Source organism: Dipodomys spectabilis, unplaced genomic scaffold, assembly GCF_019054845.1.
Source record: "Dipodomys spectabilis isolate Male_0828 unplaced genomic scaffold, ASM1905484v1 ptg000043l, whole genome shotgun sequence".
In the NCBI taxonomy this organism is placed as follows: Eukaryota; Metazoa; Chordata; class Mammalia; order Rodentia; family Heteromyidae; genus Dipodomys; species Dipodomys spectabilis.
Genome location: NW_024870720.1, coordinates 28,026,337 through 28,053,942, shown reverse-complemented (window position 1 = coordinate 28,053,942; position 27,606 = coordinate 28,026,337). Strand labels below are relative to the sequence as shown.

Below are 27,606 nucleotides of genomic sequence, written 5' to 3'. Positions count from 1 at the left end.
TCGGCACTGCCAATGACACAGTAACAGGTGCGTTCCCAGACGACGCCTGCTACTACAGTAACTCAGAATGTGAAGGGAAAGCTCTGCAGATGGCCTAAAGCTACTACCCAGAAAACGAGCCAATGACGTTTTTCTCTTCAGCTGAACCTTAAAGCCACGTACCCATCCAGTCCGGTCTGGGTCCTAAAAGGTGGTGATCAAGCCTTGGCACTGGCCAGACACCTGCTCGCGGCCCCGCCACGCGCTGACTGCATGCAGGACGCCCGCACCGCGCATCTGCACTTCCGGCCTGCGCTCCGAGAAGCCCCGGTCCCCGCGGCGGAAAGTTCGCGGCGTCTGCCGCGGGACTACGCAGCGCCGCGTGGGAGGGGCGGGCCTTCCTCAGATCTTTCGTCATCTCTAGTGCGACACGACGTCACCCGCTGGCCTGGGAAGATGAAGGGGCTAGCGGCGCGCCGGGCGTGCGCGCGCACGCACGTGCACGTGCGTCCGCACGTACTGGGCGAGCCGGCGCCGGACGCAGGCGCGTAGCGTCGCGAGTGGTGCGGTGCCGGTTTCCTCTCGGCGTGGGAGTCCGGCGAGGCCTCGGTCCCTCCACCCCGGCGCAGACCATGCTGTGCCGCCTGCGCGCACGGTGGCCTCGATCGCTGCGGCCGACCTCCCAGCTGCGCATTGCCGGCTCGTGGCGTCCGCCGGCCCCCGCGAGCTGCGCCCAGCCCCGGCCTCCCACGATGGGGGTGGCCGCGTCCGTGTCGGCGGTGGCCCCGGGCGGCGTGGGCGGCTGGTACGAGGCCCTGGCAGAGTCGACTCCCGTGCGGGCGGCGGAGGACGTGCTGCTGGGCGCGCACGCCGCCCTGGGCCTTCCCTGGTGGGGCAGCATCCTGCTCACCACCGCGACCCTGCGTGGCGCCGTCACGCTGCCCCTGGCCGCCTATCAGCAGTACATCCTGGCCAAGGTGAGGGGCGGCGCGCGCGGCCGCCCTCGCGGCGGCGGAGGAAGGCGGCCGCAGCTGCAGCCCGCGTGCGCGGTGCTGATCGGCCCGGCCAGATGTGTTAAATAAGAGATGGCGATTACCTGTCATGTGTCCCATCGGATTTGTGCTCCGAGCACATGTACTGAGTAGACTTGCCTGTGTGTGTGGGAGCGGGGGGAGGGGGTACTGGGGATTGAAGTGAGGTCCTTGCTGCAGTGTCATTTCAAGTCAGGCCTGGCTCTTGATTGAGTCCAGGTTAGCAGAAGAAAATTGTGTGAGACACCCTGTCATGTTACCATCTTCAAAGTTTTTAAGAGGGCCTGCAGCATCTTTTTGCCCCCAAAGTTAGTTCATCTGGTCGTTTTCTGACTAGAAGGAAACTACCAACCTAGCAGTTTGCAAACTTGATTTCTCCTCCTGGCCCTCCCACCTGCATGCAGCCTTTGTGTCTGGGTAGCTAAGGTCACTTGATCTTTTAGAGCATCGTTTTATGTTCTGTGGAATCAGAAAAGCGGTGACTTGCCCTGCCTATTTTAACAGCGGTAGATTGAATTTTAAAGTGCTTTGGAGAAAATGATGTAGATTATTCAAATGCCAGATGTCACAGCAGTAAGAAGACGGAACTACTTTGCAGAAAGAATATAGGGCGAGGAATAAGTGGAGTTGTCACATACTAAAGCATATTAATAGAGTAACTTTCTCTGAGAAAAGCTCAGAGCAAACTTGTAATCCCATGATCCTGTGAAGTAGGTGCAGTTAAGTAAGATGCAGTATTAAGTAATACGCTGCACCACACAGGTATACAAGCTGGAATATGGGTTTGTGACTGAGACAATATTAAATAAGTTAACTTGTGCTTTATTACTTTGATCATACTTCCAGCCTGGCTTTTTGCTGGTTACATTGGAGATGGAGTCCCACAGAATTGTTTTTATTTATTGTCGGTGGTGGAGCTTGAACTCTGAGCTTGAGTGCTGTCCCTGAGCTCTTTTGCTAGCATTCTACCATTGTGAGCCTCAGAGCCACTTCCAGTTTCCTGGTAGTTAATTGGAGATAAGAATCTCATGGACTTTGCTGCCCAGGCTGGCTTTGATCCTCAAATCTCAGCTTCCTGAATAGCTAGGATACAGGTGTGAGCCATCAGCACCTGGCTCCCAGACTGTTTTGGGGCTTCAGACCTCAATATCATCTCGAGCAGCTGAGATTACAGGTGTGAGCCACAGGTGAAAGTTAACATTTATGCTTACTTCCTTCCCTGTCCCCCTACTCCCACTTGGTATTGAACTCAGATCACTTGAGTTCTACAATTTGAGCAATGCTCCCTAATCCATAGATAGCCTTTTCCAAGCTGATCTTTTTTTTTTTTTGCTTATGTGGTGCTGAAAAATCGAACCCAGGGCCTCAGGCATGCAAGGCAAGCGCACTACCACTGAGCCACCTTCCCAGCCCCCCAAGCTGATCTTGAACTTGAAATCCTCCTACCTCTGCCTTCACTTCCGGAGTAGATGGTGTTGCAGACATGTGTCACTGTGCTGCGCTTAGACTCATAGTTTTTTGGTCTACAAACTACATTTTCAAATAAGAGAATGTAAGTAAAATTAAGAGTGGTTGTGAATAAAGATCCTTTATGTGCTTAAAAAAACTACTTTTTCTTTAGTTAGGTGGAAAATTTGCAACCAGAAATAAAGAACATTGCCAGACATCTTAACCAAGAAATTGCAGTTCATGCAAGGCAGTTGGGATGGTCCAAAAGAGTGAGCAAGTAAGTAGTTTCATATAAGACCATGAATGTGTGTGTATATGTGTATGCATGTGCCCACACGTGTGTGGTGTCAAAGATGATGTTCATTACAGGTTTGGATGCTCTGTAGATTGAACAGGAAAGTACTTCTTTCATTTGTTCATATTTCAACAGGTTACCCTATGACATGGTAGTTCATACATTGGCCTGAAAGCAAAGAAATGGAGGAAAAAACCTATTTTGTGGGTGGTATACATATGCATACATGTGCTGGTACCAAGGCTTGAGCTCAGCCGCACTTGGATAGCCAACGTGCTGTGCATTCAGTCATTATCTAGAGCAGTTATTCACATAACTTTTGTTTTTTTCTGTTTTGTTTGTTCGTTTTTTTGTCAGTCATGGGGCCTGAACTCTGGGCCTGGGCATTCTCCCTCAGCTCTTCAGCTCAAGGCTAGCATTTTACCACTAGAGCCACAGTACCACTTCCAGCCTTTTCTGTTTATGGGGTACTGAGGAATCAAACCTAGGGCCTCATGCATGAGAGGCAAGCATTCTACCACTGAGCCACCTTCCCAGCCCATCACGTAGCTTTTTTAAGATAATCCTATCCAGTGGTGCTACCTGTGGACACCACAGTTATTACTGGGAATTTATTGGTCCTGCATCATCAGTTAGCCTACACTCTTATTTGGTTGGTTCCCCCAATTTTTAGACTATGACTTGGTAGTTACCAGCATGAGGAAAAAAATACAAAATGTTTTGAACAAATATATATTAAATATGCTGTTATATATTATTATGTAAGTACAAACCTGCTAATCTTTTGAGGGTTTTTTGTTGTTTGGCTTTTTGAGAAGAAAAATGTAGCCCAGGCTGATCTTAAATTCTTGATCCTCCTGCTTTCTGAGTGTTGAGATTATAGGCATGTCCTACCTTTTATGAATATGAGCTTATGTCACTCCTTAGGGCTTAAAAAAAATATCCTGACATTTAAAAAGAAAAGTTGTGATAGTTTAATGTTGTTATTTGGTAAAAGTTAACAAGCCTCTGATTTTGCAATCTTACCATTCAAAAGAAATCTGAAAACTGTAGGCATAAACCAAAAGAAAAGACTGATAACAATTCACCTGGATAATCAGCAGCCTTGATAAAACTGTGGACCATGCTTCTACAGAACTAGAAAGATGGTTACCCAGAGGGCTTTCTAGGAACATGGCTCCATTTTCATATCCTGAAGAGTAAAATGGCATAGAGACACTCTGATATAGAAATCTGATTTATTTGTGTCATCCAGGGACCAGAATATGCAGGTGTCTTAAAGAGATGTAAAGATAAAAATAGAAGAATAGAAGGACCTAGAATATCTGTGTACTATCTTAATTCAGTAATTTGATTAACTTTAGCAAAACAGTTGATGGTTTGGCCCACCTTATACACAATGTATGATTCAAGAGACTTAAAAATTGAGACCCAATATTTGAACCAACTTGCATGGTGGTACACACCTGTAATCCCAGCCCTCAGGAGGCAGAAGGATATCAAGTTTGAAGTTAACCAGAACTTCATAAATACCCTGTCTCACAAACAGCCACAGAAAAACCAGCACTTGCCCTCAAGGAGACTTTAGAAAGTAAAACTTAAGAACAGACTAATGTAGCAAATAGAAAAACAAATGAAGAAAATCTTCATGAGAAAGTGTGTCGGAAGATATTGGGCACTTTGGTGGTCCAGTAGCACATACAGTACAAAATTATATAACTACAAAGGATATATTTTGAGAGCAAGTGATCGTGTTTGCTGGACTACAGAGTTGAGTAAAATATGCTTTTAGCTTTTGTATTTCGGATTTAATTGTATTCATACCATGTCAGTTCTGAAATTTTTTTCTGTTAAAGCCTAATTGGCCAAAGATAGGTGGCAGAGCCGATTATCAAATTATTGTCTAGTTATATATTATTCTGTATTAGTTTTGACAAGGGTTTATTTCCCCTTATGCAGCTCCTTAACGTGAACTATGACAATAAAACTTACAGGAGTCCAGATCTTTTAATCAGTAACCACAGAATGGGTGTGATTGTGCTTTAGGGATCAATGAGTACTCAGCAAAGTGACATTTTCTCTTTTGCCTTGTCCCTGTGCCCTTCATCCAGGCTCACTTACCTAAAGAATATGAGGAGGCTGGTTTCAGAGCTGTATGTTCGGGATAACTGCCACCCTTTCAAAGCCACTGTGCTGGTCTGGATTCAGCTACCAATGTGGATCTTCGTGTCTGTTGCCCTCAGGAATTTTTGCATAGGGGCGGCACATTCAGAAGGTACCCTTTTCCCAAATAAGTTCTCTAACATTGTCCTTTGAAAGGAGAAAATATCATAGCTTTCATAAGTGTTATTTACTGCCTTCTGTAAGTATAAGCAGATTTCCTATATTGAGGGGAAAAAATCGTTTTGAACAACAAATTGCATTGTGAATAAAAATAATTAAGTAGAACCAATGTACTTTATTAGTGTGCAGGACAACTTCTTGGAATTTTTAGACTACTTACGTGTTACATTCCCTCTACTGTGTTTAGGAGTTCTAACGTTTATATTACAAAACTCTCCACAGGCATTTCTGTTCAGGAGCAGTTAGCTTCTGGTGGGGTCCTGTGGTTTCCTGACCTCACAGCACTGGATTCCACTTGGATTCTGCCTGTCTCTGTAGGTGTCATCAACTTATTAATCGTGGAGGTCAGTGTTTTTATATGAGACTACTTTGCCATTTAATCCAGTAGGGTTTTGTTGCTGCCACTGTACATAACTATACATATACATATATTTCAGATAAGTGGAGAGCACTCTGAACAGTAATTGGGACTACTTGGTTTCCTGCTTGGTTTCTTTTTTTTTTTTGCAGTCCTGGGGCTTGAACTCAGGGCCTGGGTGCTGCCCTTGAGGTTTTTTGCTCAAGGCTAGCACTCTACCACTTGAGCCGTACGTAGCTTCGCTTCTAGCTTTCTTAATAGTTAATTGGAGATAGTTAATTGATTTTGCTGCCCTGGCTAGCTTTGAACCATGATCCTCAGTTCTTGGTCTCTTGAATAGATAAGATTATACGCATGAGCTCCTGGTTCCCAGGTGTCCTACATGAATTTAGTTTTATGATTTGTTTTTGATAAAGGTGGTAATTAAGATGGTAATAATAGTTTTGGGTTTTTTATTTGTTATCTGTATACATGTGTCTAATATGTGAATTTGTAGGTAGGGTTAGAAAGAGTCAGTATTATTACCATTGTCTTTTTCATTTTTTCTTTTTTCTTTTTTTTTTTGCTGGTTGTGGGGCTTGAACTCGGGGCCTGGCCACTGTCCCTCAGCTCTTCAGCTTAAAGCTAGCGCTCTACCACTTGAGCCACAGTGCCACTTCCAGCTTTTTCTGCTTATATGGTGCTGAGGAATCAAACCCAGGGCCTCATGCTGCAAGGCAAGCGCTCTACCACTGAGCCACCTTCCCAGCCCCTCACTGCCGTTGTCTTGGTACATGACTTTAGAATAGACAGTGTCTTTCTTTATAATATAAAATAGAAATGCATAATACAAGCCTTACCTCAGTCACCTATCCATTATCTCATGCTGCCTTACTCAATGGTTTAGGGAAGGCATGCTTATGACTTCATAGAGAGCTATTCTCAGACTTTGAGTAGAACATATGCTAAGTTACTAGAAACTTCAGAAATTATTTACTTCCATTGAGAGCTCTCTTTATATCCTCTGATCCCTGTTTTGAAAATCATATACTCCTTGTTTTTTCATAGGTGGATGCTTTGGTTAGAAGTCATGTTGTTTACCAGTTCCTTGTTTGACATGAAGATTTCCATTTCCAAACCCAGCATTGGTGGCTCACACTTGTAATCCTAGCTACTCAGGAAGTTGAGATCTGTAGATCAAGATTTAAAGACAGCCAAGGCAGACAAATCCCAGAGATTCTTATCTTCTTATTCTCCAATTAACCAGCAAAAAGCTGGAACTGAAAGTTTGCTTCACTCAAGTGATAGACTGTGAGCCATGAGTAAAAGTGAGAGTGCAAATCCCTGAGTTTTCAAGCCCCAGTACTGGCACATACAAACATGAAAAATAAATTCCATTTCCCACCAGAATCTAGCTGGGTACAACCTATGGTTTTTGAGTGATGATTTCTTTCTTTCTTTTTTTTTTTTTGTCAGTCCTGGGGCTCCAACTCAGGGCCTGGGCACTGTCCCTGCCTTCTTTTCTCAAGGCTAACATTCTTGAGCCACAGCGCCACTTCTGGCTTTTTCTGTGTATATGATACTGAGGAATTGAACCCAGGGCTTTGTCCATGCTAGGCAAGAACTCTACCACTAAGCCACGTTCCCAGCCCACAATCATTCTTTTTTTTTTTTGTCAGTCGTGGGGCCAGAACTGTGGGCCTGGGCGCTGTCCCTCAGCTCTTCAGCTTAAAGCTAGCGCTCTACCACTTGAGCCACAGCGCCACTTCCTGCTTTTTCTGCTTACATGGTGCTGAGGAATTGAACCCAGGGCTTCATGCTTGCAAGGCAAGCACTCTACCACTGAGCCACCTTCCCAGTAATTCTTATTTAGTACCTATCTTCTAGTGACCCTTCAAATTTCACTTAAGAATTTGCATAATGAGATAAGTCATGTAAATTATCAGTGCTTTGTTTTTAATCAGTATCTTCCACATATTCAGCAAGACTGAAAAACTAAGCATTCATTTTAATGCTTGTCTGATTAATACGCATTTTAATGATCATTATGTGTGTGTATGTCTTTTCAGATCTTTGCTCTGCAAAAAAGTGGAATGTCCCCTTTTCAGATGTATATCACACATTTTGTGCGTGTTGTATCGGTATTGATGATTCCAGTTGCTGCAGCAGTACCTTCAGTGAGTCATCACTAGCCTTGTAGATACGTGTGCTGAGTTGCCTCCTTTCTTGCCTTAGACTGGCTGGGAGCCTGCCTCTTCCTTTAGGTTTCGTCCTACTGATTGTAGTTTTTCATACTAACTCATCTGCCAAATAATACTTGAACAGTTCTTGGAATTGGCTAATTTTCTTTAAAGTGAATGTTTTTAAACTCTGCTATCAGACTGCCTCAACTTGCACTATACCTGAATATAATATTTGCCTATGGATAGATTACTTGATACATAGAACTTTTTCTTCCTGTATAGAAAAAAAGGAACAAAAACATGCGCTAAGGTTCATATGGGTTCGTGTATGTTATTTTATCTTGTGTTGCTTTTAAATTCTCTTTATATGTAATTAAACTTTTTGGTAGAAGTAGAAAATGAAGTAGTTCTGTTTGTAGTCTTTTGTATATTTCTCACAGACATTGTAGATGTGATTAAGAGGACAGAAGCTGAGACAGATTTGTCTCTGTCTTAATCAAAACCAAGATGTTGGCCCTAACAGTATAATTTAATTCTTGCCAGTAGTTGTGGTTATATGAAATACCTTACATTACTTGTGTTAGGAATTTTAAGCAGGATATTTTTGGCATCATATGTATTTTTCTGCTGTCACCTGAACATAATAGACTGTCATTAACAGCAAAAATAATAATTTGTCATCTCTGAAGTAGATATCTGAGAATCAGTGAATTAATACCAAGTTTCTAATACCTTGTTAGTGTAGAACAATAGAGATTCACTGCATTTCTGGAGAGAAGCAATACAGTTACAGCTGAAGGCACCCCCAGATGAAATAAAATAGGAGCAATGAAGCTTCAATGAACAGTTAGGTTCAGAATTAGTAACAGATCTGTTTGGATCTGCTGTGCCAACTCCATGTAGTTGTCAGAGGCTGTCCAATTGCTCTCTGTCCCCACATCCACAGCACTGTTCTAGTGACTGCTGGAGCTTGTATTGCAGGAATAGTAAAGGATGCTTTAAGTGTAGACATTTCCTTTTAAAGAACGTTGACAGAAGTGTGTTCTCATCCTAGTTCTTTGGCCATACCTACTCAGAAGAAGCTGGGAAGGATTTGTGCACGTTTCTATACTTGTTTTTTTTCTTTGTTTCTTCGTTTTTTTTTTTTTTTGGGGGGGGGGGGGCTGGTCATAGGACCTGAACTCTGGGCCTGACCTTTAGCTCTTCAGCTCAAGGCTAGCGCTTTACCACTTGAGCCACAGCACCACTTCCGGCTTTTTTCTTTTTGCTTATGTGGTGCTGAGGAATCGAACCCAGAGCCTCAGGCATGCAAGGCAAGCGCTCTACCACTGATCCACCTTCAAAGCCCCTCTTTCTTTTAAAAGATAGCAATACTAAATAAAATGAGAAATTTTTTTTGGAGACTGTGTCTTGATTTCTTTTTTTTTTTTTTTTTTGGGTCCAGTCGTGGGGCCTGAACTCTGGGCTTGGGCACTGTCCTTCAGCTCTTCAGCTCAAGGCTAGCGCTCTACCACTTGAGCCACAGCGCCACTTCCGGCTTTTTTTTCTTTTTGCTTATGTGATGCTCGGGAATCGAACCCAGGGCCTCATGCATGCAAGGCAAGCGCTCTACCACTGAGCCACCTTCCCAGCCTTGATTTCTAACTCAGGCTGGTTTCAAACACAGTTCTTCTGCCTCCATTTTCCAAGTGTTGGGATTATAGCCGTGTACTAGCATCCTTGGCTTAGGATTTTGTTTCTAAAAATGCGAAGGATTCATAATTAAATGGCAGCTTCTGGTCACTAAGGCTGTACTTATATATTTTCTTGCTTGATTGCTAAGTCAGATGATGATGATGATGACTGGCATTTACTCACCAGTGACCATTTTTCCTCATATACCTCTCTCAACAATACAGTGATCTGTAGTCATGTTAGGGAAGAGGAAACTGGGGTACAGATAGATTAAACACTCTATCCTAGGTTACTTAGCTACTTTGACAACATCCAGGCAGTTAGGCAACTACTTTGACAACATCTAGCTAGTTTGTTTGTCTTCTTCTTCTTCTTTTTATATTGTGAAAATACCGTACAGAGGGGTTACAGTTACATGGGCAAGGTAATGAGTACATTTCTCTTTTTTTAGGGGGTCCAGTCGTGGGGCCTGAATTCTGGGCCTGGGCGCTGTCCCTCAGCTCGTCAGCTCAAGGCTAGCGCTCTACCACTTAAGCCACAGAGCCACTTCCGGCTTTTTTCATTTTTGCTTTATGTGGTGCTGAGGAATCGAACCCAGGGCCTCAGGCATGCAAGGCAAAGCGCTCTACCACTGAGCCATCTTCCCAGCCCCATGAGTACATTTCTTTATCTAGCATTGTTGTCTACTCCTTTGTTTCCCCTTCCCATCCCTTCCCATCTCCCCTCCCCCCTCCCTCTTTTTTTTTTTTTGGTCTGTCGTGGGGCTGGGCCTGGGCCTGGGCCTAGGCCTAGGACTGTCCCTGAGCTCTTCAGCTCAAGGCTAGCACTCTACCACAAGCCACAGTGCCACTTCCTGTTTTCTGATGGTTAATTGGAGATAACAGTCTCACGGACTTTCCTGCCAAGGCTGGCTTTGAACTGCAATACTCAGATCTCAGTCTCCTGAGTAGCTAGGATTACAGGTGTGAGCCACCGGCGCCTAGCTTCAAATACAGGTTCTTAATGTAGGCTGTGGCTTTCATCTGTGCTTTTATCTCATTTATTCTTTACAGCAAGTATAGTTACTTTCCCACTTTATAGATGAGGAAACTAAAACAGAAAGCAAATTTATGCAAAGCCAGATAATAGCAAATTAGATTCAGACTCAGGCAGCTTGACTCAAGAAACTTGACTCTCTAATCTTACGGTTTTGCCTTTGGAACCTGACTTCCTGATACACACATACACACAGTGAGAGTATGTTGGAAAATGAGGTCTAGGGATACTAAGGTTTCCATGGTAAATGGACTCATTCCTAGTATTCCACCTGCATTACAATCAGCTTCTCAGGAGATAGGAGGAGGGAAAATGTGCTTAATTGCCACACAAGAGGTGAGCTTTTTCTTGGTCTCTGCCATCTACTTGCCTTTTTCCTTTCAACATACATCACTGCTTATTAGATCCCTCACAGGTATCTAGTAGCTGCATAGGTCTTGCTCATTCCCCATATACTTGTATTTACAGTGTTTTCATTGTCTGCTTAACTAGCTTTTGATATCCTTGAAGAATGGACCATGCTAACATTCTCATCTTCTCTTTTAGTCAGTTGCTCTCTACTGGTTCTGCTCCAGCTTCATGGGCCTCTCACAGAATTTGCTGCTGCGTTCTCCTGGATTTCGCCAACTTTGCCGAATACCACCGACAAAGTCAGACTCAGACACACCTTATAAAGACCTCTTTGCTGCCTTTTATGCCAAGTTCATTTCAAGAAAATGACCTGTTTTTCAGTCATTTTGAAATAATTGCAACTATCACCATCACTGTAATGTATCAGATTTAGGTATTATTTAATTTACCTTTTTTAAAAATCATGAACTTCATAAAGTACTATTCGCTTAGCTATAAAATCCAAGTATATCTGACAGCATCCTAGTCTTTTAGTACTAGAAATGTAGTATGTTTAATTCTTTTTTTTTTTTTTTTTTGGTCGGTTGTGGGGCCTGAACTCTGGGCCTGGGTACTGTCCTTCAGTTCTCTACCACTTGAGCCACAGCACCACTTCCAGTTTTTTCTGCTTATGTGGTGCTGAGGAATTGAACCCAGGGCCTCATGCACGCAAGGCAAGCACTCTACCACTAAGCCACCTTCCCAGCCCCATATGTTTAATTCTAAAAGTGTAAAAATGTATGTTTCTGTTTATAAAATCACAGCTCATTCAAGGTGCTGGTACTTGGGAAGACAGAATTAGATACCAAATGTTAAATTGTGCTAAATAGTATAGCACATCATTTTTTTGTAAAATAATAGGGTCCAGTGAAGTGATTTGTAATTTTTTGTATTGAAGGATGGTTATAGACTTTGAGCATGTCATAAAGGGCTGTGTGTGGCTTTGTCCTCATCAAAATTCTGAGCCTCACAGTCTGAGGACCCTCCCTGACACCCAGTTGTCCTGTGGCAACTCTTAGTTAAGAAATCCAGTGAATGCTGAATTAATGTGTAGCTGGAAAAAATATATTAGAAATACATGCAGTAAGCTGCTTTGTGCTAATGAGAGCCTGTAATCCCAGTTGCCTCGAAACTGGAGTAGGGAGACTACTTGATCATAGATGTTTTGGACCAGCTTTGGTAACATAGTAAGACCCTGTCTTAAAAGAAAGGATAGGAATAAAATAAAAACAAGGATATATAATTTGTGCATAAACATAACTACTACGATGTTTCCTATCCTGTTCTGAAAGAATGTAAAATGGTATATATTCCCTTCCTCTAATTTAAGAACTCTAGAATACAGAATATAACTCCATATACTGCTAGAGCCCAAAGTAGAAAATTTTAAGCATTTAGTCAAACACAATAAAACCAAGGTCAACTTCTTATAATAGAGGTGGTTTTAGTTTGTTTTCTGGTGTGTATGCCAGTACTCGGGATTGAATTGAAAACAACATGCTCTTGCTTTGCTTTGCTTTTTTTTTTTTTGGTCAGTTGTGGGGCTTGGGTGCTATCCCTGAGCTCTTCAGCTCAAGGTAGTGCTCTACTACTTGAGCCACAGCACCACTTCCAGTTTTCTGGTGGTTAATTGGAGAAATGAGTTTCAAGGAGTTTTCCTGCCCAGGCTGGCTTTGAACTGCAATCCTCAGATCTCAGGCTAGGATTATAGGTGTGAGCAACTGGCGCCCAGCTCTTGTTTGGGTTTTTCACTCAAGGTGGGCCCTCTAGGTTTTTTTTTTTTTTTTTAGTTTTTTTTTTTTTTTTTTTTGGGTCCGGTCGTGGGGCCTGAACTCTGGGCCTGGGCACTGTCCCTCAGCTCTTCAGCTCAAGGCTAGCACTCTACCACTTGAGCCACAGCGCCACTTCCGGCTTTTTTTCTTTTTGCTTATGTGGTGCTGAGGAATCGAATCCAGGGCCTCAGGCATGCAAGGCAAGCGCTCTACCACTGAGCCACCTTCCCAGCCCGCCCTCTAGTTTTTTAACTATACCTCTACTTCTGACTTTTTGCTAGTTAATTGGAGATAAGCGTCTCTTGGATTTGTCTGCTCAGGCTGACTTCAAACCAGGATCCTCAGATCTCAACCTCCTAAATAGCTAAAATTATAGGCCACTGGTGTCTGGATGTGGAGGTGATTTTAACTATTGTTTATTTAAGTTCTGTAGAATGCTTATAGGAAAATTGGACAGGTGATAGATTCATAACTTCTATTATTTGCTTATTTCATTTGGAGAGGTGATAAAATTAATTGTAATTCAAAATACATTCTTAATTAAGTTTGAGGCTGGATGCGTTGTGCATACCTATAATCCTACCTATTAAGGAACCTTGGGGTTCAAAGCCAGCTCAGGGATCTGAGAGACTTAATCTCCAGTTAACTAGCAAAAAGATGGACTGAAAGTGTTGTTAAAGTGGTAGAGCACCAGCCAAGTGAGAATGTGTGGCTGAGTTTAAAGCCCTAGTACTGGTATTAAAAAAAAAAACCAAAAGAAGAAATAATAAATTTGATAGGCATTTGAGAAAATTTTAGGTTTTTATTGAGAAAATTGTAACTTTTATTGTTAGAATAGACCTGAATCTGAGAAACCCTGTAATCTGTCTTACTGTTTACAATAAAATAAAAACTAAAGTGTATGTAGACATTTCTTTGAGTGATGTATGTTAACTTTTTTTTTTTTTTTTTGCCCTTCATGGACCTGAACTCTGGGCCTAGGCACTGTCCCTCAGCTCTTTAGCTCAAGGTGAGTGCTCTACCGCTTGAGCCACAGCGCCACTTCCGGCTTTTTCTGTTTATGTGGTGCTGAGGAATCAAACCCAGGGCCTCAGGCATGCAAGGCAAGCACTCTACCACTGAGCCACCTTCCCAGCCCTGTATGTTAACTCTTAATTGGTCATCTTAATGAATTTATGAACTTTTTCATAAATATTAAGCCAGGTGCCAGTGGCTCATACCTGTAATCCTAGCTATTCAGGAGGATGAGATCTTTCTTACCTAATAGCCCAGCTGGGAAAGTCCATGAAACTGTTATCCACAATTCACCACCAAAAAGCCGATAGTGGAGCTGTAGCTCAAGTGGTAGAGCACTAGCCTTGAACAAAAAAGCTCAGGAACAGCCCCCAGGCCCTGAGTTCAAGTCCCAGGACCTGCACACATATATAAGAATTAACAATACAGCGTAGAATTCGATGGTCACATGAGCACAGCTTACTGAGAGTGTGGAGCTGGGTGAAGGCAGCTGATTTTCAGGTTTTGGTGTGTGACTGCAGTTGAGACGCTGCTTTCCAGTCACAGTGAGGGAACTGAAACTTGAGACAGTCAGTCCTTTTTATTTGTGGGTTTTGTATTTGCGAACTGCCTTCTTGTTAAAATTTATTCATTTTCTCCAAATGAGTACTTGCAGTGTTGTCAAGGTCATTTAGTGAAACATTCAAGCCACCCCAATCACATTCTTAGTGGAGTTCAAACTAGTTAAGACTTGCTTCAGTTCCTGCACTGTGTGCGCTTTTCACACTCAGTGTAGTACTGGATTTTTTTCATTTCTTGGCTTTTTTGCTGGGATTTTGCTGTTTAAAATGGCCGCCAAATGTCCTCCACAGTGTTGTATCTAATATTTCTAAACATAAAAGGATTGAGGTACTAGGTGCTGGTGGCTCAGGTCTGAGGATCACGGTTCAAAGCCAGCTCAGGCAGGAAAGTCCGTGAGACTCTTCATCTCCAATTAACCACCAGAAAACTGGAAGTGGCACTGTGGCTCAAGTGGTAGAGCATTCACCTTGAGCTGAAGAGCTCAGGGACAGTGCCCAGGTGCAGAAGTTCAAGTCCCTGCCGCCCCTCCTTCCCCCCCCCCCCACACACAAAAGGACTGATGTGCCTTAAGGAGAGAAGAAATAAATACGTGCAAATTACCATGTGTTGGCAGAGTCCAATTTATTATCATGTGTTGACAAAAATGTGAAGCTTTGCAAGCACCCGACTTTGGAGCGATGATTCATTGTTCACTGATTTTGTTTTGTTGATGTGAATAAAGAGATACGACTATGCAAATGCGTTTTGACTTAAGATGAAGTTACATCTTGATAGACCAGGTTGAAAACAGCCTTAGTCAGGAACCCACACATCTGAGGTTAAGCAGATAGCACAGGGCCCCTGGTTGCCAAGGTGATGGGAAAATCTACTGTGCAGTTACCAGGGTCACTTGTTAAACCAGATTCATCTACAGGAATGCATTCTCTGACTTTCAAACATTTGCAGTCACCAAATGGGGACCGATGAAGATGCTGATAAAATTCCTGGGACCAGACAAACTGCCAAGAAATCCCTTACCAAGAAGAAGCAAGGGGCTGGTGGAAGCAGAGCTCCTACCCACTGCCCATACGTGATGCCCAGCACCTCGGGAGCATGCTCACAGCCTTCCAGCAGACTTGGGCATGCACAGATACACATCTGTGACTGCTGTCATGGTGTATTTATTTGGCTGCTGGATGAGGTCTGGCAGTCCCGTCATGGTGGTGGCATTTCTTTGCTCTTGCCACCAGCTTCATGACTCCCAGTTTGCTTTGTTGTTTTTTTTTGCCAGCAACAGTTGTTTATTATGATTATCATGTACTGCACATGACTCTTACTATTACAGGACTGGTGCACAGTAACTATGTTGACACCAGCATTGCTACAACACAACGAATTTCACTAGAGATGTTTTGACAGCTATGAGCTCCTTAGATGCATTTTTCATCTCATTATCATCTGTGGCACCCCTGTTGGATGTTTGGTCTCGTGTTAGACAAAATGTAATGTGACTGTTACTGGAAGAGGCGGTTGGTGTAGGGGCAGATGAGAGGAGGGGGCTCAGGGCCACCCTCTCAGTGCATCTTTGGGGCCTGACTCAGGGCTGCTAAGGACTTCTAGTGCCACTGAGTAAGCTCCAAAGGCACAGGGGAGTCTTATCACACCTAGGGGAAATTCAAATCCACATGCTGTTATGACTTCTTCCTGGGGTCTTTGTGAGTGTGTGTGTGCACGCATGCCAGTACGGAGACTTGAACTTGAGGCTTGTGTTCTCACTGGCAGCTTTTTTATTCCTGGCTGGCTGTCTACCTCAAGCCATTCCTCTTTCCAGCTTTTTGCTGGGTAATTAGAGACAAGAGTTTTGAGATTTTTGTCTGTCTCTGCTGACTTTGAACTGGGATCCTTGGATCTCAGCCACCACCTGAGTGGCCAGTAGTGCCTGGTAGGGTCTTAAAAGTCCAAACACCAGGAAGTATATGCCACTAGTGTTCAAATTTCTGGCATTTTAAAATCCATTGGAAATTTGCCAGGTGCAAATTACAGGCTCACACCTGTAATCCTAGTCAGCCTCCTGTTCAGGAGGCTGAGATCCAAGGATCATGGTTCAAAGCCAGCCCAGGCAGGAAAGTCCATGAGACTCTTGTCCCCAATTAACCACTAGAAAACCAGAAGTGGCACTGTGGCTCAAGAGATAGAACATTAGCCTTGAGCTGAAGAGCTGAGGGACAGCGCCCAGGCCCAGAGTTCAAGCCCCATAACGGACAAAAAAAATAGAAAATTTAAAATTCACTGGCATTTTAAATTTCACAGGCCAAAGGGCCTATCGATGGAATAGATACAAACCATACTGCAGTTAATATATAAGCACAGAATACATAAACTAAAGGCTTTTTTCTTTTTCTCATTTAGATCTCCCAAGGTAGAAGGTAGTAGAACCAATTCAAGAGCCTCTCCTGACCTAGAGAGAAAAGACTCCTGTCCTTTGCGTTATGATAGCTTGAAGAGACAAGACAGGTTCATCTGGGACTTTATAATCGGCAGCATACAAAAATATCTTCAGCACAAAAGCTTTTTCACTCAGGCCAAAGTGTACAATGGCAAAAAATTGACTAGTGACAACCAGGTTAGCCCTATAAGGTGGAAGGACCACAATGAGGAACAGGAAAGAGTATAGGACCATGGAACAGCAGAGAAGCAGAGGGAGCAGGCTATCCTCTAGAATATTCGGAATAGGCAGACATATCTGATGTCCTTTTTGCTGGTCTGGATCCTACAGAATTTGATCTTTGAAAAGACTGAGAATTCTGCCTTGAGGCTGGACTTCTCAATCTAGTAGTTTGTAAATTGGTCACATCATATTCCAAAGAATGCAACTTAGGCATGAGCTTGTGAGAATAAACAACTTGATGTAGACCTTATGTCTGCTGTCCTGTCTGGGGGGAAAGGAAGATCTTGTCATTTGGGCAGAGAATCCTTTTCCAGAGAGAGAAGACCCTGTGTTTAATTGAAACCTTAGACCTGGGTTTCTGACCCATGAACCAGGCACATTTGAGGAACGCTTTCAAAATCCTACTACCGGAGAAGGCCAGTGTAGTGCACACATTGCAGCTCCCACACAATACCTCTGTTCTTCCTATCATCTGTCTTGAGGTATCCCTCATGCACTGGGAGTCTCCTCTAATGGAGTCTGCGATTGTGCAAAGGGAATCTTGAAAAGATCGGGCAGCAAATAAAGTACCTTTATAAAAGTAGAAGACAATAGCTGGAATAAGTTTTGTCTAAATATAAAGCCTGTAAGTACATATTCTGACAACATTTGAACCATCTTTCTCTTCTCTCTCCCTCCTCTCCCCTCTCTCCTCTTTTTTCCTCTCTCAACTCTCCCCTCCCTTCTTCTCCCCTCTCTCCCCTTCCCTTTTCCCCCCTCTCCTCTTTCCTCTCTTCTTTTTCTACTCCCCTCTCTCCTCTCTCCCCTCTCTCTCCTCTCTTCTACTCTCTCCTCTTTCCTTTCTCCTCTCCTTTCTTCCCTCTCCCCCATCTCTCTCCACTCTTCTCTCTCGTTTCCTCTCTCATGCTGATCCTGGGGCTTGATCTCAGAGCCTGCGAGCAGTCCCTGAGCCTTTTTTTTTTTTAACAAGGATAGCACTCTACCACTTGAGTCACAGCTCTACTTCTGCTTAATTAGAGATAAGAGTCTCATGAACTTTCCTGCTTGGGCTGATAGCGAACCTCAGCCCTCAGATGTCAGCCTCCTGAGTAGGATTACAGGGGTGGGCCACCAGCACTCAGCCAGCACCCGGCTTGGTCATTGAAGTCATCTTTCTAACAAGGGACAAACAAGCCAAACCCTGCCCTGAGTTGAGGTAGAATTGGTGAACCCTCATAACCTCTAAGAGGGAAAAAAAATAGAGTAGAGATGCAAGTGAGAAGCTGCTAGGGAAAGGTAGCACCTGGCACTTAGCCACACCAGGGGCAGCACCTGGAGGAAACGTGAAAGCAAGTGAGGTGGGGCCTAGCTGAGCTGCTAGAAAGTTAATATTGGATGAGGAAAAGGAAGCAGAGTCCAAACAGTAGAAAAAGTCTCCCAGAGCAGAGAAAACCCTGGGCCTGGAGCTGAAGAGTGATGAGGGGGATGAGGGTGAAGGAGATGGCTCTCACCTGAGGCAGACAGGCATGTCAGATCTGAGTCACCGAGTCCCACGCAGAAATGACCTGAGTGAGAAAGGAGGGCAGGGAACTCCAAGTAAGAGCAAAGGGTGGAACGCAGCAACAGCATAGTGAGTTCCAACCCCAAACAGCAGGAAGGGAGTTACCAAGGGGGTGACACTGATCAAGATGCATTGTAAACTTGTAACGTGGGACTAAAACCCCATGTGCAACTATGTAAAGATAATTACAAAATTGTTTTAAAAGTCAATGCTGGACCACTTTGGAAAGCAGTCTGGAGGGTCCTTAGAAAGCTAAAGATTGACCTCCCTTACGACCCAGTCATACCACTTCTAGGGATCTACCCTGAACAACAGGAACCAATATACAAGGACAAGTGCACCTCCATGTTTATTGCAGCACTGTTCACAATAGCCAGGATATGGAAACAACCCAGATGACCCACCACAGATGAATGGATCCAAAAATTGTGGTATCTATACACAATGGAATATTATGCAGCCATTAGAAATGACAAATTAATGGCATTTGCAGGGAAATGGATGGAGCTAGAAGGAATCATGTTGAGCGAGGTAAGCCAAGAGCAAAGAGACAAAGGGTACATGGTCTCCCTGATAAGTGGATGCTAAATCCAAAATGTTAGGTGATACGACAAAATTAACAGGACTTAAGAAACAAAGAACTTCCACTCATCTGGTCAAACCACTACTAAATATCCCCATGCTGCTGATCACATGTATGGTGTATATGTGTACACCCTTATATGTTATAGACTGTGCTAGACAATTTGCTCCAGGAAAGTTAGAATGAACTTGTGACTTTAAATGAGCATCATTATTCCACAATACTGTGAAATTTGGGAAATTATGTAATCACTTAATCACAATAAAAAAAAAAAGAACCTCAGGGAAGGTAGGGAGGGAAGGGATGGTAGGGGGAAAACAATGGAGCGGGTAATAATGCTCAATAGGAAGTGTACTCATTACCTTACTCATGTAACTGTAACCCTCTGTATAGTATCTTTACAATAAAAAATTTAAAAAAAAGTCAATGCTGGGTAAGCACTGGTCACTCCTTGTAATCCTAGCAATTTAAGAGGCTGAGATCTGAAGGTCCTGCCTGATAGCCAGCCCAGGTAGATGAATCCCCAAAGACTTCTCTCTCTCTCTCTCTAGTTAACCAGCAAGAAGCTGGATCAAATGATGAAGTATCAGACTTAGGAGAATAAAGCTAACAGCACCCAGGCTCTGAGCTCAAGACCTAGTACTGGCACAAAAAAACTCCATTGTAAACTAGTCTTTGTGTCTGGTGAGAAAATTCAGGTAAGACTCAAAACAGTGAAAATGGCAGGAATGTTTCATAGGAAAGGAATTCACTTCCAATAGATTGAAAGCAGGTCATCTCTAGGGAGTGAATGATCTGAAAACCATAGCAGAATAATTTAGACTGTTGGCTCTCATTGTAAATTTGACTCAGGTAAAAATCACTCCTGCTATTTTTTAATTATGACTAGAATTAAAAACTAAAATTATTCACTAATAGAAGCTAATTATGAAACTAATTTCCATTTTTTAATAATTCAAAAAGTTCTAAACATGTATGAGTAATAGCTAAACACAAGGCTGGGAAATTCCCAATGACAGGAAAAAAACCCTAAGTACAATTGTTCTTATTTTTGCCTTTATAATGGTGAACATGAAAAATTAGTTGGAGGACAATATTTTTTACCAAGTTTCATACTGGAATTGAAATTATATTCTAATAACTTAATATTGTAAGAATGAAATAATACAAGAAGAATTAACATTTTTAGCCAGAGATCCTGAATGCAAATCTTTTACTTATAATTATGTGATCCATTCTTATTTGGATGATTTCATAATTGCAAAATGAAATCATGGAGTATTTTGGACACAGCCCTGTTTAAATGTTTTACATCATCTCAAAGTGGAGTTGACACCTCTCCTTTTTTTCTTACCAGTCCTGGGGCTTGATCTCAGGGCCTGGGCAGTCTCTCAGCTTCTTTTGCCCAAGGTTAGCACTCAACCATTTGAGCCACAGTGCCACTTCTGGCTTTTTCTGTTTATATGATATGGAGGAATTGAACCCAGGGCTTCATGCATGGTAGGCAAGCACTCTACCACTAAGCTATATCCCCAGCCCTTGGACACCTCTCTTCTAAGGAGCTGAAAGCCATACTACTCTAAAAGCTTCTAATGGTCAGTTGCCAAATGCAGCAAAGTAAACAGAAACAAACCAATCAAAATGATCTGCAGGTGAGTACCAACTTAACCACAGAGAGGTTGCTATGGACTGAAAAAAGTAGAATCAAAAGTAAGAGGAATTAGACAATTTTGAACTTCAGTAATTGCTATTATTGATACTACAGTGCTATTTTTTGGAACATTTCCAATTTTAGGTAAATAACCACGTTCATTGTTTGTATTTAATTTATGCTGCATGACAGATTCCTTTATGCTACCTACACTACCAAGAAAAAATTACGGAAGACAATCTATAGAACTGTAGGCTCAAGCTATAGTGCTGCCGAGACAACAATGAAAAACAACAATGAAATCCCAAAATACAAAACCTAAAAAAAAGCATTCTGAGCCAGGCACCAGAGGCTCAAGCCTGTAATCTTAGCTACTCAGGAAGCTGAGATGTTGGGATCATGGTTCAAAGCTAGCCTGGGCAGAAAAGTCCATGAGACTCTATTCCTTAATTACCTACCAAAAAGCTGGAAATGGATCTGTGACTCAAATGGCAGAGCACTAGCCTTGAATAAAAAAAAAAATAGCTCAGAGACAGAGTCTAGGCTGTGAGTTCAAGCCCCCAGACTGACATTAAAAAAAACAACCAAACTCATTTTGAGTTGGTCTTAGTTAATTTATATCCCAAAAACCTGGCGATTAAAAAAGGTGAAGAAAATTCCCAAATGTTTTCAATCAAGCAGGTGAAAAAACACACCACCTTCCTCTACAAGCCTTGCTAGTTCTCAGAACGCTTTTCTTTTGCTTTGGTGTAACTGGAACACGAGAAGAGGTTGACAATGGGGTCCTACGAAGAGTCAGAAACAGAACCAAGTTTCCTCGTGTTCTGCCCCAGACTGCCTCCCTTACTGCCCAGATCCAGGTAAGCTCTACCACAGCAGCATGGCCTTCATTGTCTAGTCCTGTGCCGCTGATTTTGTTTTAGAAAATGAGGATTTCTGGATGTTTGGAAACAAAAACAAGGATGGGAAAACCTGAAATCAAAGGAAAAATAAATGTTCCAGGAAAGTAGCCACAGGGGTTGCTGTAGCTCAGGCAATACTAAAGAAATGTATATACTGTTGAAGACCTCTGCTTTTGCATTATGAGATTTCACAGGCATGCATTTTTCTTTTCGTCTCTAATGAGGCAATTATATTTGTTTTGCCTAAGGAATTGAGAAAACAGTATTGTTTAACTTGGTTTTAATTTTGGTGGTCTGGGGTAGCTCTGTAGGAGAGCTAAAAATTGAATCTATCAAACCAATTAATTGCAGCTACATTTCTGAATGTCTCAACTTTGTATAATTAAAACTTAGGGGAATATTCTAATTATAACCTCAGGCTTCCTGGATTTCCTGTGAAGGATGGATATTTTTGAGAGTGGGAGAATTAAAAATATAAAATCTATAATCTGTGGGAGAAAATTTATAACTTCATATTCCATGCTCTTAAATTCGTCTCATGGGTTATACAGGTGAGACATTCTTGTAAAATTTATTATAGAAGCTTTGGTTGAGTTGGTGAGTTAGAATCTTTTCTGTCAAAGTGGTTTGGGACAAAGGGTGAACCGATTCAACAGTGATACTCACTAGACACTAGATCAGAAATGAACTTTACAACTTGGGGAGCGGGGGAAGGTGTGGTGTGTGTGGGGGGGGACAGGAGAAAATGAGGGAAGGGATAACACTGTTCAAAAAGCAATGAACTTGGGGCTGGGAAGGTGGCTCAGTGGTAGAGCGCTTGCCTTGCATGCCTGAGGCCCTGGGTTCGATTCCTCAGCACCACATAAGCAAAAAGAAAAAAGCTGAAGTGGCGCTGTGGCTCAAGTGGTAAAGCGCTAACCTTGAGCTGAAGAGCTGAGGGACAGTGCCCAGGCCCAGAGTTCAGGCCCCATGACTGGACCCCCCCCCCCCCCCCCCCCCGCCCAAAAAAAATAAGCAATGAACTCATTACCTTACTTCTGGAACTGTAACCCCTCTGTTCATCACCTGTACAATAAAATTTAAATTAAAAAAATTTGGCCAGGTTTCCTGGTTTGGGTTGATATCTTGGATCAACTTTTAACCCCTTTCAAACTAGCCAATTGTTCAAGACTGTGAACTCTTGGAAGGCGGGGCAGTAACAAAAGACGGATAAAACCTGTTGACTGCCACCAGGTGCATGCTCATACTTGTTTTCTTGTTAGTAGTACTTTTTTTTTTTTTTTTGGTAAGGTGTGTGCCAGTTCTGGGGCTTGGACTCAGGGTCTGGGCTCTATCACTGAGCATCTTTTGCTGAAGACTGGTACTCTACCACTTGAGCCATAATGCAACTTCTGGCTTTTGGTGGTTAGAGGTAAGAGTCTTGTGGATTTTGTTAAGACTGGCATTGAACTGTATTCCTCAGATCTCAGTCTTGAGTAGCTAAGATTTCAGGCATGAGCTACCAGGACCTGGCAGTACCGTGTTATTCTACAGTAGTAAACTTTGCCTTGTTGAATTCATCTTGAGTTGGTGTCCTTATTCATACTCAACATTCCAAACCTTGAGACATTTCCAACGAGCTGAAGCTAATAATACAAGTATTCTAGTTGGGAGTAAAAATTAACAACAACAAAAAAAAACAAAGTGGCAATCATAACTCAGCACAGACTTTAAAATGGAATATTTTCTCCATCTTCTCACCTCTCTCCCCAAAACCTTTTAGAAGAACTCTGTGACGTGTGTGTGTGTGTGTGTGAGATAGTGTTATTTTACTTAAAATACACTGTGTCTCATCCGTACAGTCTATATTTGCAAATCCATCTGCTCACTAAAATGTATTTGTAATCCCCAACTTAGTGCTTTTTTGTGATCATTAGCAGGCAAACATTGATCTTTTAAAAATATTCTATTTTTGTCAGTCATGGGGCTTGAACTCTGGGCCTAAACACTATCCCTCAGCTCTTCAGCTCAAGGATAGCACTCTACCACTTGAGCCACAGTGCCACTTCCAGTTTTCTGGTGATTAATTGGAGATATAAGTCTCACAGACTTTCCTGCCCGGGCTGGCTTTGAACCATGATCCTCAGATCTCAGCCTCCTGAGTAGCTAGGATTACAGGCATGAGCCACCGGTGTCCGGCATCTTTTCTCTTTTTATTTAGTTATTTACTTCTTTGCTGCTGGTCCTACAGCTTGAACTCAGGGCCCTTTCCTGAGTCCCTGAGCCCTTTCACTCAAAGCTGGCACCTCTACCAGAAGCTATGCTTCTGGCTTTTAGATGGTTAATTGGAGAGAAGTCTCACCAATTTCTGCCTAGGCTGGCTTTGAACCGTGATCCTTACATCTCAGCCTCCTCAGTAGCTAGGATTACAAGTGTGAGCCACCGATGCCTAGCTCATTGTTCTGTTTTTACACATGCAAGTAAAGTGCTTGGACCATATTCATCCTCATTCATCCTGTCCATTGGCCCTCCCCACTCCAGTGAGTACCAGTCCCTTCAACAGGACCTATTTTCATTCATTCTTTTTTAGTGTATTAATTGTACTAAGGGGTTTACACCTCAGCATTTCTTATGGACATGTGCTATATTTTGCTCTGAATAACCCCACTGTAGTATTTTCAAGTGAAGGCTCACCAGGAGCTATTATAGATTCCCTGGACTTTTCTGTTTACTTCCTTCCATGTAAGTGGACCAGAAATGTTAACTAATGGGACAGTGAGATGGTCTAGCCTGACAATGAGACACGCCATGCACAAGTGCACGTCTTCATCTGATCTCATCTTAACTGGTCATCCTGATAGCATTGGAATTTGAACTCTTACCTAAGCTGACTGAAACGAGATGCAGACTTCTGCTGGATGCCTCTAGGTGGCGCCTGAGGGCTGTGAACGAACTGGGCAGCGTTGCCAGGAGGAAGCAGAGGCAGAGGCAGAGGCAGAGGCAGAGGCAGGGGCAGGGCACTGTAAAAGACTAGCTCTGTCCATCTCCTTTACAACCCTTAAGAAAAGAGAAACAGTGGCTTGTAGTGTAGTGTAGTGTGTGTGTGTGTGTGTGTGTGTGTGTGTGTGTGTGTGTGTGTGTGTTTCCTGCTTTCCAAACTCTGTTGAGGAGGCAGTGTTAAAAACCCAACAGTAGTTCTTTCTTTTTCCTTTTTTTCTTCTTCTAGTTTGTTTTCTTCTCTCTAGGTTTCATGAATATGACATTAAGAAGAGGGTGAAATCTTATGGGGACATTTAACATTTTTAGATGCTCGTCACTAGCCGTTCATGTTTTCAGGAGTGATACCATGGCTGTTGCATGTGGAAATGACAATATTAAGATTTGTGCTTAAAATCCTGATGTTCTCTGAATGCTGCGCACAACCCATCTGTCCCTTGCCCTTTATGTTTTAGCTCTAGTTAGAGAAACTGCACTGTTTTGTCAGGATTAACCTGTCTGCACAAGTATTTCCCAAATTGGCCATATGTGGTTTTAGGTTTGAGTCCAGTGGAATTGATGTGCTTGCCTAGATCTTCATCAAGAAGGCAGGGAAACTTTAAAATTATTGTTTTGACTGTTTTCGGAGGAACCAGTACTGAGGATTGAAACCAGGCTCTTCTGATGCTAGACAAGTACTTTTTATCACTTGAGTGACATCTTCAGTCTTTTTAAATTTAGTTGTTCAGATCAACTCTTACACTTTCTCCTAGGCCAAGCTTGGACCACAATCCTCTTCCTCTCCCCTCTCATATAGCTGAGATTCAGGTGAGGGCTACTACACCTGGCTTGTTAGGAGAGAAGTTTTAATAACTTTTGTGCAGGCTGATTTCAAACTACGATCTTCTCATTCCTAACTTCCAAGTAGCTGGGTTAAAGATCTTATCACCATGTCTATCTAAAGTGTTTAGTCTAATAGATTTCATTATGGCATTCAATATATACATGTATATAATATAAGTGATCATATTCAACCCAACTCCCACTCCTGTTCCTCCTCCTTCCTCCTGCTGCTCCTCTTCTACTTTCTTCTCCCTCCATTCCCTTCCCTCCTCGGCACGTCCTGTTTCAGTACTAACGTTTGAACTCAAGACTTTCTGGATCTTGTACTTGCTAGGCAGGGACACCACTTGAGCCATTCATTCGTCAGCCCTTTCGTGGTGTGTGTGTGTGTGTGTGTGTGTGTGTGTGTGTGTGTGTGTGTGTGTGTGTGTGTACAAACGCACTCCAGTCCCAGAGATTGAACTCAGGGCCTGAGGGCTGTCCCTGAGCTTTTATTGCCAAAGGCTAGTACCCTACTACTTGAGCCACAGCGCCACTTCCAGCATTTTCTGAATGGTATGTTAGAGATAGGCCTTTCTTGCCTGGGCAGGCTTCAAACTATAATCCTCAGATCTCAGCCTTCTGAATAGCTAGGATTACAGATGTGCCTGGTTTAGTAACTTAATTTTATGTAAAATTCTAACCTATCCATTTCACCATAGACAAATGAATTCTCTAAAGGTGTTGGTGTTTCTAATGAAAATCTATGTGTTTACTAAAATGACCACCAGAGGGCGCTCAACACTATCAGATGATCATTCAGCCTCTAGCAAAATTCCAGTAAGTTGGCATTCTGTAATTCTATCTTTCTCTCAGTTTAACTTTTTTTTTTCTTCTGCACAATGGGTCTGTTAGGTTTTTAAAAAGAGGTAGCCGAGTAAAAACTGCACCTGCACGCACGTGGTATTCAGGTAAGCGGTAGGTTTATTCAGTAGACCTGCTGGGACCAGGCAAGGTTGGCACTCCACGTGGCTGAGAAAGGCCTGGCAATGAGAGAGAGCTGGGAAAGAGAGGAAAGAGCTAGAAAAGAGCAGAGAGAGGGGTAAGAACAGTAGCACTCACGTGGTATTCAGGTATTCAGAAGACCTGCTGGGACCAGGCAAGGTTGGCACTCCACGTGGCTGGGAAAGAGAGAGGAAAGAGCTAGAGCAGAGAGAGAGCAGAGAGAGAGCTAGAAAAGAAGAGCAAGAGCAAGAGAGCTAGAAGAGCAAGAGCTAGAAACGAACAGAGAGAGAAAAAAAGAGGAAAGAGCTAGAAAAGAAGAGCAAGAGCAAGAGAGCTAGAAAAGAAGAGCAAGAGCAAGAGAGCTAGAAAAGAAGAGCAAGAGCAAGCTCAAGAGCTAGAAAGGAACAGAGAGAAAAAGAGAGAGTCTGGGCCTGGGCTAGCCCTTATCTAGGGTATGGGCGGGGAAAGGTGTGGCCACATCAAATTCAGATGTGACCTCAGCGGATGCAGATGTGACCTCTTCCAGGTGTCCCAGTTGCCTAGGTAACGCAGGTACTGGGTGGAGACTTTGCTGCCAGGAGGGTGGAGTCTGCTTGCCATCCAGGGGCGGACCTTACATTCCAGCCTTTTAATAATCATGAAATAGGGCGAGGATTCTCTCTGGCTACTTCCTGCTGACAAGGGGCGTCGACAATAGGGGTAAGAGGCTGGAATTTGGTCTCCTCCCAGAGAAGGCAGTGAGCAGCAGCTGTCCCTTGGTGGTGTGAGTCCTTAGGTGAAGTCTGGAGAAGTCTCATGAGCATTGAGGGGCTGGAAAAAAAAATACTAGAGAGCAAATAAATGGCAAGAGGAAGGACTTGAGCTGAAAATGTTGTTAGAAACGTCCCTAGCTACTTCTGGCATCAGGCGACTAGGTGGAGAAGTCAGGTGACAAAGGCAAGAATCTAAATTCCTGTCCAGTTAATAGGTACACAGGTATGGACACTAGATGGGCAGGTTTCTTACTTCTACTGACCTCCCGGCTCAGGTTAATTTTGAAAGGGCAGGCACAAAGTAGCTGATGTGACATTATCTCCTCTTACTCTTCTCCATGTTCCCTTGTTCCCCAGACTGGCTGAGTCTAGGTGCTCATTGCTGGGATGGCTTGTCCCAGTTGGTATTCAAGATTTGAACTCAAGGCCTGGGCACTGTCCCAGAGCACTTCTGCTCAAGGCTAGCACTGAAACACTTTGAGTTATAGTACCACTAGTATTTAAGGAGGTTTGAACTCAAGGCCTGGGCACTGTCCCTGAGCACTTCTGCTCAAGGCTAGCACTGAACCACTTTGAGTTATAGTACCACTTGCAGAGTTTAGCTGGGAGATGGAGTCTTAGGGATTTTTCAGCCTGGGCTGGCTTTGAACTGCAGTCTTTGCCTCAAAAGCCCTTTATTATTTCCA

General features: G+C 43.1%; 1 protein-coding gene across 2 annotated transcripts; it reads left to right on the top strand.

Annotated features, from left to right (window-relative positions):
- Positions 1 to 556: 556 nt before the first annotated feature.
- Positions 557 to 11,226, top strand: LOC122106693 (cytochrome c oxidase assembly protein COX18, mitochondrial). Of its 2 annotated transcripts, none has more exons than XM_042678171.1 (6): positions 557 to 956; positions 2,636 to 2,736; positions 4,866 to 5,029; positions 5,320 to 5,441; positions 7,504 to 7,611; positions 10,873 to 11,226. In XM_042678171.1, the coding sequence occupies exons 1-6, from the start codon at positions 612 to 614 to the stop codon at positions 11,044 to 11,046; spliced, it is 1,014 nt and encodes a 337-aa protein (XP_042534105.1). In that variant the 5' UTR covers positions 557 to 611; the 3' UTR covers positions 11,047 to 11,226. The 2 variants fall into 2 exon arrangements, with proteins under 2 accessions (XP_042534105.1, XP_042534106.1); XM_042678172.1 differs by having other exon boundaries at positions 871 to 956; positions 2,632 to 2,736; positions 10,873 to 11,225.
- Positions 11,227 to 27,606: the final 16,380 nt, after the last annotated feature.